The 14,085-nt window shown below is 47.9% G+C and overlaps 4 protein-coding genes across 4 annotated transcripts; all 4 read left to right on the top strand.

The window, feature by feature from the left end:
* Positions 1-1,168: 1,168 nt before the first annotated feature.
* Positions 1,169-2,515, top strand: RhiXN_04976 (Lipase (class 3); the record flags this gene model as incomplete). Its single annotated transcript, XM_043324792.1, has 8 exons — positions 1,169-1,394; positions 1,464-1,538; positions 1,590-1,659; positions 1,717-2,008; positions 2,069-2,107; positions 2,158-2,215; positions 2,271-2,342; positions 2,397-2,515. The coding sequence occupies 8 exons, from the start codon at positions 1,169-1,171 to the stop codon at positions 2,513-2,515; spliced, it is 951 nt and encodes a 316-aa protein (XP_043177211.1).
* Positions 2,516-3,297: 782 nt separating this feature from the next.
* RhiXN_04975 (Lipase (class 3)) lies at positions 3,298-4,658 on the top strand (the record flags this gene model as incomplete). The annotated part of the gene is made up of 8 exons (XM_043324791.1): positions 3,298-3,523; positions 3,595-3,669; positions 3,720-3,789; positions 3,847-4,138; positions 4,206-4,244; positions 4,296-4,353; positions 4,411-4,482; positions 4,534-4,658. 8 exons carry the CDS (start codon positions 3,298-3,300, stop codon positions 4,656-4,658), a joined length of 957 nt encoding a protein of 318 aa, XP_043177210.1.
* A 901-nt stretch (positions 4,659-5,559) lies between these two features.
* RhiXN_04974 (Lipase (class 3)) lies at positions 5,560-6,939 on the top strand (the record flags this gene model as incomplete). Its single annotated transcript, XM_043324790.1, has 7 exons — positions 5,560-5,785; positions 5,829-5,936; positions 5,993-6,405; positions 6,473-6,511; positions 6,572-6,629; positions 6,689-6,760; positions 6,818-6,939. The coding sequence occupies 7 exons, from the start codon at positions 5,560-5,562 to the stop codon at positions 6,937-6,939; spliced, it is 1,038 nt and encodes a 345-aa protein (XP_043177209.1).
* A 792-nt stretch (positions 6,940-7,731) lies between these two features.
* Positions 7,732-11,632, top strand: RhiXN_04973 (calcium transporting ATPase; the record flags this gene model as incomplete). The annotated part of the gene is made up of 15 exons (XM_043324789.1): positions 7,732-8,137; positions 8,190-8,285; positions 8,336-8,611; positions 8,679-8,773; positions 8,830-8,932; positions 8,979-9,096; positions 9,150-9,311; positions 9,356-9,673; positions 9,724-9,926; positions 9,980-10,207; positions 10,259-10,587; positions 10,662-10,792; positions 10,844-11,088; positions 11,145-11,399; positions 11,454-11,632. 15 exons carry the CDS (start codon positions 7,732-7,734, stop codon positions 11,630-11,632), a joined length of 3,144 nt encoding a protein of 1,047 aa, XP_043177208.1.
* Between the last annotated feature and the right edge of the window lie 2,453 nt (positions 11,633-14,085).

Below are 14,085 nucleotides of genomic sequence, written 5' to 3'. Positions count from 1 at the left end.
TCTTGAGTTATTGGCTCTGAGAAACCGCCATCACAAGCCCCAAAATACTGATCACATCCATCCGCTTAATGGAACATTTATTAGGCGACTATCCGAGATAGCATTGGAAAGATTTTATTACCGGAGTGTGTACAGTGACAATGCTATAGCTAATCTGATCATCAAGATCATCCGGGATCGCCCCTTGATCCCTCGGACAGTCTTTGGTTCGTCCCCCAAAGCCCACTGGCCAGCGTTTTTATCGGAAAGGCTAACACAGAGCACCGAGTTAGATCACTGGCTTCTAGCTCGGTTCGTGTTCAAAACTGATGGAAGAATTTGGCACAGTTACACGGGTATCGCAGCCATTGTTGGGTGGTCAACCGGGAGTTATCAACTGGCGCCATTTTAAGTCATTCGCACGTGCGAACAAGGGAAAGGCAGATTGTCGTATTTGAAGCGAATTGCGGTAAACTCTAGTGCACCTGTCAGCATACGGGTTGTTATAGGAATTCTCAGAACTCAGGTTTAGGTGTCCCCAGGCTGGCGATGCTCCTTGAACTTTTGGGCGTGGATTTATTGGAAGCCGAAATACATAACATTAGAATATGCTATGCCAAATGAATATGTCAATAAATGAAATGGGGACGGAGCACCAGGACGGCCGCCTTTTCATGCTGATGCTTCGTCACTTTTGAGACTTTATGATTCGTATGTACTCTCCGGCTACTCATTGTGCCCTCTCGGCCATTCGATTCCGAATCAACCACATTGAAGTATGCAGTCTCAAAAAGCCCCTAGATCAACGCCGAGGGAATTCCATGATCAATGCGCCGAACCCTAGTTTCGTTCACCAATACCGAGATCAAAGGGCTTGATGGAATCATATGACTGCTCAAGATGCGAGAATGCCTAATTGGGTTTCTCCCCAAGGAGAATAACACAGTTTTCCTACGCCTGGCGGATTCTAAGCTTCCAACAGTAGAACAACTAATTGGCTAAGCCGTTGATGCTAATACCAAGAATGCCGAGTACTTACGCGACACAGCAGGAACCCTTCAGTGGGCGGTCAGATGTTGAAATTTACGAAACACGAACGAGAGCATCACAAAATTCGAGAGCTATATAACTCTGTGCAAATGCAGCGATGTAAAGTAAGCTACCCAATACAGCCCCCGCCCTCTTAGCCATGCGGTTCCTCCTGTCAGCCTTCGCTCTAGCTCTTCCTCTCAGCGCCATTGCTGCACCTACCAACACTACTGCTCCCCCCGAGTCTGTGATTGAAGATGCAAAGCAGCTCAAGGTTGGGTCAGTCTCTCCGCTTAGTTCAGCGGAAGTCGATAGCTACGTACCATATGGGTGGTTTTCAGCCGCTGCGTACTGTCCCCCTGAGACGCGCAATAATTGGCAGTGTAGTGCGTAACGTCAAACAGTGTAACGCCATGAGAATCAAGGATTTGTTTTTAACCCACCATTTTCATTAGAATCATGTCAAGCCGACTCGATCAAAGACTTTCAAGTATATAAGAGTGGTGGTGATGGAGGCGTTGTACAATATTGTAAATCTCATTTATCTATAATGAATTTCACACTCGCTCATGATTGCCTAGGGTATGTGGGATGGTGGCCATCCCAGAATTCAGTCGTTGTTGGGCGCCAAGGGACGGATACGGACAAGATGTATGTGTTTTCGCCTTTCAACTGTTGCGTCAATTGACCTGTCTGCTGCGCTCCTAGAGAAGCAATTCTTACAGATGCTGCATTCCTCCCTGTTGGGCTCTCAAGCGCCCAATTCCCAGGTCGCCCGCTTTTAGCTACAGCTCACGTCGGCTTCTTAGCGTCTCACACACGCTCGGCTGCCGATATCCTGAGCGCTGTCAAAGATGTGTTGGCTCAGAGGAACACCACAAAGATACTGGTAGTTGGTCAATCTTTGGGCGCCGCTCTGGTAACCCTAGATGGCCTGTATTTGCAACTACAGCTAGGAAGCAAAGTACAAGTTTCAATAAGAGGGCTGGGTGGGCCTAGGGTACGCTAAAATGCACATATTTATGCCCAGACTTGAACTGACGGTGTAACTTATTACTAGGTGGGAAACGACGTCTTCGCTGATTTCGTCAACGCCAAGGTAAATTCGGCAGCTTTCTATTTTTAGTTATTGTCTCAAATAAAATATAGGTTTCCGATGTTATACGCATCACTAACAAGCGGGATATTGTCCCAGTATTACCTCCATGTGAGCAACGTGTTAGAGAGTTTGATATGGTGACTAAGTGATTTGGTGTTTGTAGTGCTACTCGGCTTCAAACATACGACTGGCGAAAAGCACATCAATATAGATGGGGTGTGGAACAGCTGTGCGGGTAAGCTCAGATTAATGAGTTAAGCTGATTGCATATCTAACAGAAAGAATTCAGGGCAAGATAACTTGAGTCCAAATTGCTCAGCGGGAGAGGTTCTGACCAAGGGGGTCAAATTAGAAGACCATCTTGGGCCATACGCTGGTGGTGTGGTCATTGGACAGACCGGGTGCTAGACATCCTCTTACTACTGAGCTCAGAATAATAATAGAAACCGTTTATCATGGCTTTAAAATGTTTTCACTGGCCCTCCTAGATCCAGATCTAGGCAAAAAGTTGTTCTATCTCGTTATTTTAAAGGTGGCGAAGAAGCATGATCCCATTTATAAAGCCAGTCTGGTGGAATAACCCTCAAAAGAACTTGACATGTAACGATAAAACCGGGGCCACCTAATCGTCAAGGTCATCCGGTATGTATGCTGATTGATCTTGTACCTTGGATGTGCTGGGCTAGACAAGCTGCCTATCTTTGGAAGATATGTACTAAAAGCATTACGCCGGTAAGGAAAAGTTGGAAATAATGATTCGGATAATTTGAAGCGATTCTGAACACAAACTCCCCAAGGAGTCATACTACAACTGGCGGACATGGGCTCCTTGGAAGTTGATATATTTGAAATGTAAGAACATGTGTCTAACTACATCAAGGTTAAGTTGTTTATGAAGTAACGTAGTCAATAACTATAAAGGTACAAGTATATCGAATTAGAAGTGGAAGGACGCAGTCCTCTTTTACTCTTGCAGGGTTTCGAGCAGATTAACGGTTGCCTGAACCGCCAGAGCCAATAATAGCCAATACTAAACACTTACGCGAACTCCTGTGGGAACCTTTGGTGAGCTACTAGACCACAAATTTTATGAAATATAGATGAGACAATCACAAAATTGGAGGCTATATAACTCCATTCGATTTATGTATAGTATTCAATACACACACCCTCACCCCACTCTCTTAGCCATGCTGTTTCTCTTGCCAGCCTTCGCTCTAGCTCTTCCTCTCATCGTCGTTGCTGCACCCACCAACAACACTGCTCCTCCTGAGTCTGTGATTGAAGATGCAAAACAGCTAGCGGTTGAATCGGTTACCCCACTTAGTTCGGCGGAAGTCGACGGTTCCATCCCGTATGGATTGTTCGCAGCCGCTGCATACTGTAGTCCGGAATCGCGAGACAGTTGGCAGTGCAGTAAGTAGCTTATAGTTGTCTAGTGCTAAGAGGCTAGACTCCATACATTAATCAATCGCTTATTTTCCCAGAGTCATGTCAGGCCGACCCAATTAAAGATTTCCAGATGTACAAAGGCGGCGGAGATGGAAGTGAGGTTCAGTACTGTAGGTCATGAGCTATATAATGAAATATGTGTTCACTTATGCTTATATAGGGTATGTGGGCTGGTGGCCGTCTCACAACTCAGTTATCGTTGGACGTCAAGGGACAGACCTTACCAAGATGTATGCGCTTTCGCCTCTCAGCTGTTGCGTCAATTGACCTGTCTGCTGTGTTCATAGAGAAGCAGTTCTTACAGATGCTACATTCCTCCCCGTTACGCTTCCAAGCGACCAGTTCCCAGGCAGCCCGCTTTTGGCTGCAGCTCACGCCGGCTTCTTAGCGTCTCACACACGCTCGGCTGCTGACATTCTGAGCGCTGTCAAAGATGTGTTGGCTCAGAGGAACGCAACACAGATACTGGTAATCGGCCACTCACTGGGCGCTGCGCTGGCTGTTCTGGATGGTCTATACCTACAAATCCAGCTCGGAAGCGCAGTAAATGTTATCATAACAGGATTTGGAGGACCCAGGGTATGTCAGAAGTTCAGCACTAACCTCCAGAGTTAAACAATCAAACTAATGAAGGATTTGCTGATAGGTGGGAAACGATGTATTTGCCGACTTCGTCAACGAAAAGGTGGGTTTGATTGTACTGTGTTTCGATCGCGATAACTCAGCTGGATTTTAGATTTCAAGTGTCACGCGTATCACTAACAAACAGGATCTTGTTCCAGTGTTACCCCCGTGTAAGCCATCTGTTTGAGAGTCCGATATTATCATGATTGAATACTTTCACACTACAGTATTACTTGGCTTCAGACACACAACTGGTGAAGAACATATTAACGCCGATGGGGTATGGAATAACTGTGCGGGTAAGTTTTGGGAAATCAATCCAACGATTCGATATCTAATGGGAGATCCAGGACAAGATAACCTGAGTCCAGATTGCTCGGCGGGACAAGTCTTGACTGAGGGAGTTGTACTAAGTGACCATCTTGGACCATATGCCGGTGGTGTAATGATAGGACAGGATATTGGTACATGCTAGATCCATTTCATTCAGATTGGCAATACATAATAGGAAGTGTAATTTAAACACAAAGTGTCATCTTATGCGATCCGTTTCCCCCTGCTCTCTAAGGATAGAGTGTGTGATTTGAGACATTTGAGAACCTCATTATTAATCAAGTGCGTTACTATGAGTGTTTATGTATAAAATGGATTCTACGAATAAACGCACATGTATTGTTACTAGTACTTAACATACATGAACCACTAAGCTTCGAAGGAAAATCGATAACATATGAAACCGAAGAGTGGTTAATGAGAAGTTCAAATTTCATATTACCCTGGTACTAAAATCTACACGGTCCGGGATATAAAGGGCATCTGAACTTGCTGAAGTTCACCCCAGTCACAATTCCCCTTTTTAGCTTAATTGCATACTATTGGTAGCCATAATGGCTCTCGAGAAAGCAATTCAGAAGAGAATAGGACGAAATGTAAGTGCTTGCATGTGTACCCACCTTGGACGCTTACCCGGTTGGGTGACCAGACTCCAAATCAAATACCTTACCTCACGTCAATTAGTCCGATCTTACAAGCCCAGGCAGACACATCACGCCATTGTCCTTGTCAAGCGTGTGGCAAGTTTCATTCCATCCAACGGGATTATTTATTGCGAAGTCTTAACCTGAAGCTATCAAGGGATTGTGGTACCTATTCGGATCGTTTGCCCTTATTCCAGTAAGGCTTACTAGCTTTTGAGCCCACCTTAGTATTTTGGACAGGTGTAGGTATTTCAGTCACGTCAAGTCCTCGTGCAACATCTCAAAAAACAATCGATAAGTCCCAAGCCACAAAACACAGGTAAGACAATTATGGATGACCAGAAGTATATAAACTTGTAAGAATAGCCCGAGTAAGCTCCACTAACAATCCCCGCAATAATGCTTTCGTTGCTCTCTGTCTTGACACTAACCTTTCCTTTTGGCGCATTCGGGGCAATGCCCGACGTCTCTTCTGTAATTGGCTCTGTGGACAAAGATGCCCAACTGATTAAAGTTGGGGACGTCACCCCACTCAGTAGTTCAGAGGTTAATAGCTATGTACCTTATGGGTGGTTTGCTTCCGCTGCGTACTGCCCTCCCAAATCACGAGACAATTGGCAGTGTAGTAAGTGGTTTTGCTCAAGCCATTTTTATCTTAATAAGCTCAGACGGTGAACACATTTATCGGTTACTTTCGACAGAGTCGTGTCAAGAGGATTCTGTCAAGGATTTTCAATTGTACAAGTATGGCGGAGACGGAGACAAAGAACAGTACTGTGAGTAGCATCTATATCATAGCCACCAATATCACGGGAGCTCACCAGGTACGTAGGGTACGTTGGATGGTGGCCTTCTCACAATTCGGTAGTGGTCGGACGTCAAGGAACAGATTTCGAAAAACTGTATGCAGCTCCACTCTTGCACTGCGTTCCCCGTCAACTCACTTTTGTCGATTCTAGCTGGCCAGTGATTACAGATGTGACACTTGTCCAGGTTCCTACCGACCGGTTCCCGATGTGCCCAAATGAAGCCACAATTCACCTTGGTTTCTTGGAATCACACAAACGTTCAATCGACTCCATCTCTGGTGCCGTTGAAGATATCTTAAAAGAGCATCACGGCGCACAGATGATAACAGTTGGCCATTCCTTGGGCGCTGCGCTGGCTACACTAGACGGAATGTATATGAAGCAAAAGTTAGGTTACAATGTGGAGGTTATTACTAGAACCTTTGGTGGTCCTAGGGTACGTCAGCCCTACATGCATTGATAAAAGATTAGTAACATCACGGTACCTTTCTATTAATATTTAGGTTGGAAACAAAGCTTTTGCAGATTGCGTCGACGCAACGGTTAGTTAGTTTGAAGCTGCACCCGTTTTATCCCGGCAACTCATTGGAATGGAGATCTAGATTCCCGATTTCGTGCGTATTACTAATAAACGCGATCCGATTCCAATTTTGCCTCCGGGTGAGCGACGTGTTTAAATATCTTGGCATGACCCAAGCTAATGCGTGTTTGTATTTCAGTAATATCTGGTTACCACCATCCGAGTGGCGAGAAACACATCAACCTGGAGGGTATGTGGCATAATTGTGCGGGTGAGTTGCGGGTATCCGAAAAAGATCGTTGAATTGAACCTCACTTGACGTATCTAGGGCAAGAAAACCTAAACAAGAACTGCTCGGTGGGAGAGGCGTGGGTAAACGTACCATATTGGTTCGAACACGACGGGCCATACGCTGGAGGTGCACAGACCAGACAGGATGCTAATTGTTAGGCTTGGCACGCGTTATGATATCATTTACTGGGCTTAATCCGAATAGTGGTTGAAATACATGATAGGTGTGGAGCAGAGGAGCGAAGGCGATGTTGTTTCCTATCCGAAACGGGGGTCACGATACACGGTGTGTAAGAATGAGGTGAACAGCGCGATGGCGTTCGCTGGCGATATCTGCTATCTGCATCCTCAAAGATTTTACAAGCCAAACAGTCTGAACCAGGCTCGGCAGAACGCATAGAACCATTTGGTTGGGACTTCCATCGACGTTCACACCTTGAAGATTCGCAATGATAGGAATAGCGCAAGTTTAATTACCGGTTAGAGCAAACGTGCTTGAGGGACCGACGAATGAGATGAGGCGGTATCGACTGGGAAATAGGGGCCAAGAGATCACTGGTGCTGGGTGTATGCGAGTGCCTCGTGGGGGAAGTGCCGTAACGGCTTCTTTGATTGGTCACGCGCGCAAACTCTGATATCAGCCAATTGATTTGTCATCAAGTCGTATTGATGAGTCTCCCACCATCGACCGAGTAGTTGCCCGACGATGAGTATAAACGTCGAGCGCTGGGCAGACAAAGATCAATCAAGGCAGTGTCGGCATCGGTGGGGGAGAGGGTCCGGAGATGAGAGAGGTGGAGGTTGGAGCGGCTGGTGGTCTGGCCCGGCGGGATGATTTGGACGGCGTGGCGTACTTGGCGTGGCGGTGCTACTGAATCGGGATAAAAGCGGGTTGTGGTGGATTGGGGATAGAGAGATTACCCCCCCCCCCCGGCTCAGCTCGCTACGTGAATGAACAAGCCCACTAACAATGACACGCCCTCCAGTACCGGCCCTGGGTCTTCCCGCAGTCTTGCCCACAGCGTTCTGCCCGCTACGGGCGACGTAGATGAACCGCCTATACCGAGGCCCGTGCCTAGCCCGGAGTTATCTGGGCTGGGTGCGGACCAAGATGCTAGCAAACGCCCGGGTGCACTGAGCACCCTTGACACGTGCACAACTCTTACCATCGACAACACAGACGCCGACCCCGTCTGGCACGTGCTCACCCCAGCCGCTGTTGCCCGCCACCTTTCTACCGACACAGAACTCGGCCTCACTGGCCAAGTTGTCGCCGAGCGCATCGCACAGTACGGCAAGAATCAGCTCAAGGAGCCAGAGGGCGTATCAGTCCTCAAAGTCCTCCTTGCTCAAGTCGGTATGTTTTGTAACGTACTAAGTCTTTTTCGCCACTTAATTTCCCTTTTCAGCCAATGCACTCACTCTGGTGCTCGTCGGCGCAATGGCCCTATCGTTTGGTGTCAACGATTGGGTCGAAGGTGGAGTTATTACTGCGGTGATTCTACGTACGTAGCCTTATCTCTACTTTCCTATTCTTATGCTTACACATCCGCAGTGAATATTACCGTCGGGTTTTGGCAGGAATACAAGGCTGAAAAAACTATGGACTCGCTCAAATCACTTTCTTCACCCACTGCCAATGTGATTCGCAATGGTGGTGGTGCCGAGTCGGTCCCAAGCACTGAACTCGTTCCCGGAGATATTGTTGTGGTTCGCACAGGAGACGTTGTTCCCGCCGATTTGGTTCTCATCCTCGCCCAAAATGTTGAAATCGACGAAGCACTGCTCACTGGAGAGTCGTTGCCGGTAGCCAAGAAGGTTGAGGCGCTCGGTCAGTCTAATGAAAATCACGTTATTCTGGGGATAGCCTTTGATCTCACCACGCCCCACTTGTTTAGGTGATCCCTCGCTCCCTCTCGGAGATCGTACCAATATGGCATTTTCCTCCACAACCGTGGCCAAGGGTCGTGCCCGTGGTATCGTCGTTTCAACGGTATGCGCACTCAGATCGGCCGCATTGCTGCTGCTCTCGGAGATCAAAACGTCAAGTCCAACAAAGGCAAAACTATCTGGGGTCGCGCACGCTCGAAGATGATGACCTGGCTCGGATTACGAAAGGGCACGCCTCTGCAGATCAAGCTTAATAAGGCAAGTGTGGAGCTGTTTCGAGGCGGAATCTCACTGACGATTACTCTTAGTTTGCATACATTCTCCTGTTTTGGCAGCTATTTGCGTTATCATTGTCTTTGCGGCCGCCAAGTTCAAGATTAACGACCAGGTCGTCTTGTACGCTATCGCATTAGGTATCGGTGTTATGTAAGTACCCTATGTTATCACTTTTCGGCTGCCAGACTTATTAAACGTTTTAGTCCCGAGTCACTCATCGCTGTCTTGACTGTCACTATGTCAATCGGTGCGAAACGTATGGCTGAACGGAACGTTGTTGTTCGACGTCTTGATGCGCTCGAGGCTCTTGGCGGTGTCACGGATATTTGCTCTGACAAGACCGGAACCTTGACCATGGGTCGTATGTAAGTGTGCTCGCTTTATTCGCCACATGTGTATGCTCACCAAGCCTACAGGGTGGTGAAACGCCTTTGGCTTGCCACTGGAATCACCTATGGCGTAGAAAGCGCTGGTGCCGCACTGGAACCGGCTGGCCGCGTGATCCCGAAAACCAGTCCTCAGCCGACAGCAAGGTGGACGAAAAGCCCGCTGGCATTTCACCCGCACTCGCAACCTTCACCCATGCAGCCAGTCTTTGCAATAATGCTTCAGTACACCAAGCTGCTGATGGTACTTGGAAAGGGGAAGGTGATGCCACGGAAATAGCTTTGCAGGTCTATGCGCAGAAACTCGATCTCGGACGCAACTCTCTCGTCAAGAAGTCTGTGTTCGTCTCTGATGATAAGAAGACGCTATGAGCACCTCATCTACTGACAGCATCCCCACCGCTGTCTCCAAGGTCGTCGTGACTGGGCCCGTTGATACATCTGTCGAAGAAGGATCATACACGCATTTAGCCGAGCATGCATTCGACTCTAGCATTAAACGCATGACCAGTGTTTATACACAGCACCACGGTAACAACCCCGGAGAACGAGTGGCATTCATGAAGGGTGCCGTCGAGCGTGTCCTAGCCTCCTGTGTTTCTATTTCTGATTCACCCAATGGCACGACCACCCCCTCACCGACGAAGCTCGCACGAATATCATCTCCCAAATGGAGATCCTCGCAAATCAAGGCCTACGTGTTCTTGGATTCGCCATCCGCCATGACATTGCTCAGAATATTAACCTTGAGAAGCGTGAAGAAGTGGAAACCGGGTTCACATTTTTGGGTCTTGCGGGTATCTATGATCCCCCTCGCCCTGAGACCAAGGGTGCTGTGCAAGCTTGCAAGGAAGCCGGAATTGTCGTTCACATGCGTGCGTCTGATTATTTGCTTTTTTGGCAAGCACGCTGACTTCTTTTTCTAGTCACTGGTGATCATCCTGCTACTGCCCGTGCGATTGCACTCGAGGTCGATATTGTGACAAGGGACACTCCAGCATCGGCTGTCATGACTGCTGCTCAGTTCGACGCGCTCTCCGACGAAGAGATTGATAGGCTTCCCGACTTGCCGTTGGTTGTCGCTCGCTGTTCGCCTGAAACCAAGGTTCGAATGATCGCGGCTGGCAAGAGGCGTGGACGATTTTTGGCTATGACCGGTGACGGTGTTAACGATGCCCCATCCCTCAAACAAGCACCTGTTGGTATCGGTATGGGTCTCGCCGGGACTGACGTCGCCAAGGATGCCTCCGACTTGGTCCTTACTGACGATAACTTCGACTCAATCCGTTGGGCTATTGCGAGGGTCGCATCATCTTTGATAACATCCAGCGTTTCTTGATTGCCTTGCTCGTCGCCAATGTCGGAGAAGTGATTCTGTTGTTGATTGGTCTTGCATTCATTGACCGCAATGGAGAGAGCGTGTTCCCTCTGTCGCCATTGCAGATTCTCTGGGTTAACATGTAAGTTTGTTCCGTCTAGTGTGGGGCTCAGCTAACTGGGAGGTTCAATAGGGTTACTGCATCGCTTCCTGCAGTCGGTCTTGGTGTTGAAGCCCCAGCTGCGAATATCATGCGTCGTCCCCCTGCAAGCTTGAAAGCCGGTATCTTCTCCCGTAACGTCATCGTTGACATGCTCTGGTACGGATTCGTGATGGGTGTTACCTGTCTTTTGAGTTTCGTTACGGTTATCTGGGGTGCTGGACATGGTGATTTGGGCGAACACTGCAACAAGTCATATGCTGGCTGCGAAACTATCTGTGAGTTCTTCGTTATCCCCTCAAAGTAATCGCTTTTAAACTTATTGGTTCTTTAGTCCGGGCCCGTTCGGTTGTATTTGTTACCCTCACACTTCAGAACCTGTTGGTGGCTTGGGAGCTCAAGAGTCTCGATCGCTCGTTATTCAATTTGTATCCCAACTCGAATGTCTTCAAGGATCTTTGGAACAACCAAATGTTGTTTTGGTCCGTCATCTTTGGCATGGCCACCATTCCTATTTGTTTGTACGTTCCGAGGTTCAACACGGTCGTGTTCAGACATGCACCTATCGGATGGGAGTGGGGTGTTGTTTGTGAGTGGGCTTGACCATATATTAATTGATCAGAACTAAATGTTCGCTGGTTAGTTGGTATGACCGCTGCCTTTATTGGCGCCGTCGAGCTATGGAAAATGCTCGTCCGCCGTCGCGGATGGGGTGCCAGGTGGCTGTCTGCCCCTCCAGCCTCCCAAGGAAACAGCGTGTACACCACCACCAATCTCCAAGATGGAACGACAGACGAGAAGAAGCTCGCCAACTCTGTCTAACCTGTCTACGCCAAAAGTGTATCTCGTGTACCTTGTGTTTGCATGACTGTTGATATGTTTGTAAATGTCTGTAAATGTTTGTATGACTGAGAACGGCCTGTATATACGAAACGTGTCTCGAAAGTTGCCTGTTTGGCATTCTGGAATCATATGTTACGATTGCGACTTTTGTCTATTTTGTGAGCTTGGAAGTGATTGTTGACGATTAGTCCGATAAACTCATCGCTGAGGTAGCAATTTTATTGTGCATCGTTATGATACACCAATGCGCGGGATAATAGAAAGTAACCGAGATAGGTGTCCCCAACGTGAATGGTTCACGAATTTATTTTCTACAAAGTAGGCAATTCATGTGTTCGTGCAGAAGCTAGCAACATACCCACTCAGTGGGAGCGAATATCCCTGGATTGTCAGTATCTATTCACTCAAGAAACATATGGATACAGGTGCATTATCATCCATTCGGACCCGAATATATACACGTAGGAAAGTTCGAATATATCGATCCCAGATACTTTGCCAATTAATTCCAGCTGATTTTGAGTTTACTGGTCTGCCGCTGGCTGAAACAACTTCCGAGGGTCGGATGGAGGTCCCATTATAATTAGAAAAAGGCAGCGCCCGCCCACCGTCCCTCTGCTTCTTGGGCCATATATAGAATGCTGCGGGTAATCTACCAATTCGCGTAGATTTTATATGGACTCAACAGCTATCGAGCCGAGCCAGTAACTATCCAATTCATATCCAGCGGCGCGTTGAGAACGTGGAACTTGGGGCAAAGGGAGGGCTCAACCAAGTGGTCTGATCAAGTGTGATAATCCGAGGCCTGAACTCATGCTCACACTCCACACGAAAAGCGGTCCAAACCATTCATTGGAATGAAGAGACTCTTGGTGCGTGCAAGAGACAAATCAAGAGAGTGGGCTAGAACACATCCATACAGTGGCGCCTGAAAGGGGGATCGAAAGAAAGAATACATGGGTGGAAGAAGGGATGAGTTACAATTGCAGTATATAGGGCCCAGCTCGACCTGAACAAGATGGTATAGCTCTGCATCCAACGGTAGTTGTGGATTCTCCCAAGGTTACAATCAGGTCGTGTGAGCGCTCCACATGGTCGAAATCAAGACCGATAGCTCAACCAGACGTTTGCTCAAGAACGAGGACACGCAGATATAACATAAATCTCGGGGGGGGGGGTGGCAACCCTTGGGCTCCAAAGTTCCTTTACGGCGTTATAGCGTTGAGAATATGGGGGTATTCTCTAGGTTTGGAATTGGTGCGTCTGAATTGTTCGAGGCGCATGGTTCATGCCAGCTGCCGAACGACCTCGACAGAGTTCATCTCGCAACGTATGTTCAATTTAACCAGAATAGAGATGCAGTGTATGTGCCACCAGGGAGTTGGTTGATGAGTTCCATTTATGTATTTGAGATTGATGTCTAGAATACCGAATTAAACTTGTTCCTGAAAGAATGTTGATCTATCCAAAGATATATCGTGAAAATGTGCAACCACGCTTTGAGGGGGGTTGTCTAGAGTTTTGGGGGGTCATCCCGTCAGGCCTTATCGTGCCGCCGAGTTGTAAAGAACCTCAACAGAGGTCAACTTGCAGACTTGACTCGCAGAACACGAGCACAATAGTGGCACGTGCCGACGGTCCGTGGATATAAACTCTAGGAGATTGCTTGTGATTGAGGGCGCAAGACTAGAATTTCGGATTAGACCACCGTTGAGGCCGATTCGAAGAGCGAACAGGAGGGAGAATAGGGCGCTCTTCGTGTGCGGGTGGTGGGTGGCCTCGTGTCGCCCCTGCGCAAAGGGCGAAAAAGCAGGCTTATACAAATTCGCTCATGGATTTTGGGTTTCGTGGGCAGTTTGGTATTCGAGCGGGATCGATAGTAAAAGGTACCATTGATAAAGGGATTGTTTCTCGAAATTTCTTGTAGGAATGCAATGCTTAGAAAGCGGCCCGCGCGGCGCCGGTGACGTCGGTGTGTGCGTACGGCGGCAGGGAGAAGGTTGAGCAAGATTTAGCGTGGGTGTATTATCCATTTCAAGATGGACGCAATATATAGGTCAAATAAGCGAGTGTGCAGATGAGTGCCCGCGGTCTTAGCTATCCAAGAAGAAGAATGAAAATCCGTAGGAGATTCGTGGGAAGATGATATCACTGGAGTTATTAGACGGACAAGTGAGTAGAGACATTTGTCGATATGTCAAGCGTTTGACGGATAGATAGTATTGGAACAGTGATAGTCGGTGATGAAGGTTAGGGACATGATTCCAGAGATATGTAAAAAATTTAAGAGCTTTTCGTAGGACCTCGAGAAGCCGAGAGGCTGCTTCGCAAGGTTCCATCCCAGTATACCGTAACAGCCACGAGGTGGGCTTTCCCGATTCAGTAGCGGGAGATCTCCCTAGTCGAGACAATACGGTGGTGACAGCGCCATA

This window comes from Rhizoctonia solani, chromosome 2 (genome assembly GCF_016906535.1).
Source record: "Rhizoctonia solani chromosome 2, complete sequence".
Classification (NCBI taxonomy): Eukaryota; Fungi; Basidiomycota; class Agaricomycetes; order Cantharellales; family Ceratobasidiaceae; genus Rhizoctonia; species Rhizoctonia solani.
The sequence above is the reverse complement of the archived record's forward strand: the minus strand, read 5'-3'. Positions and strand labels throughout refer to the sequence as shown.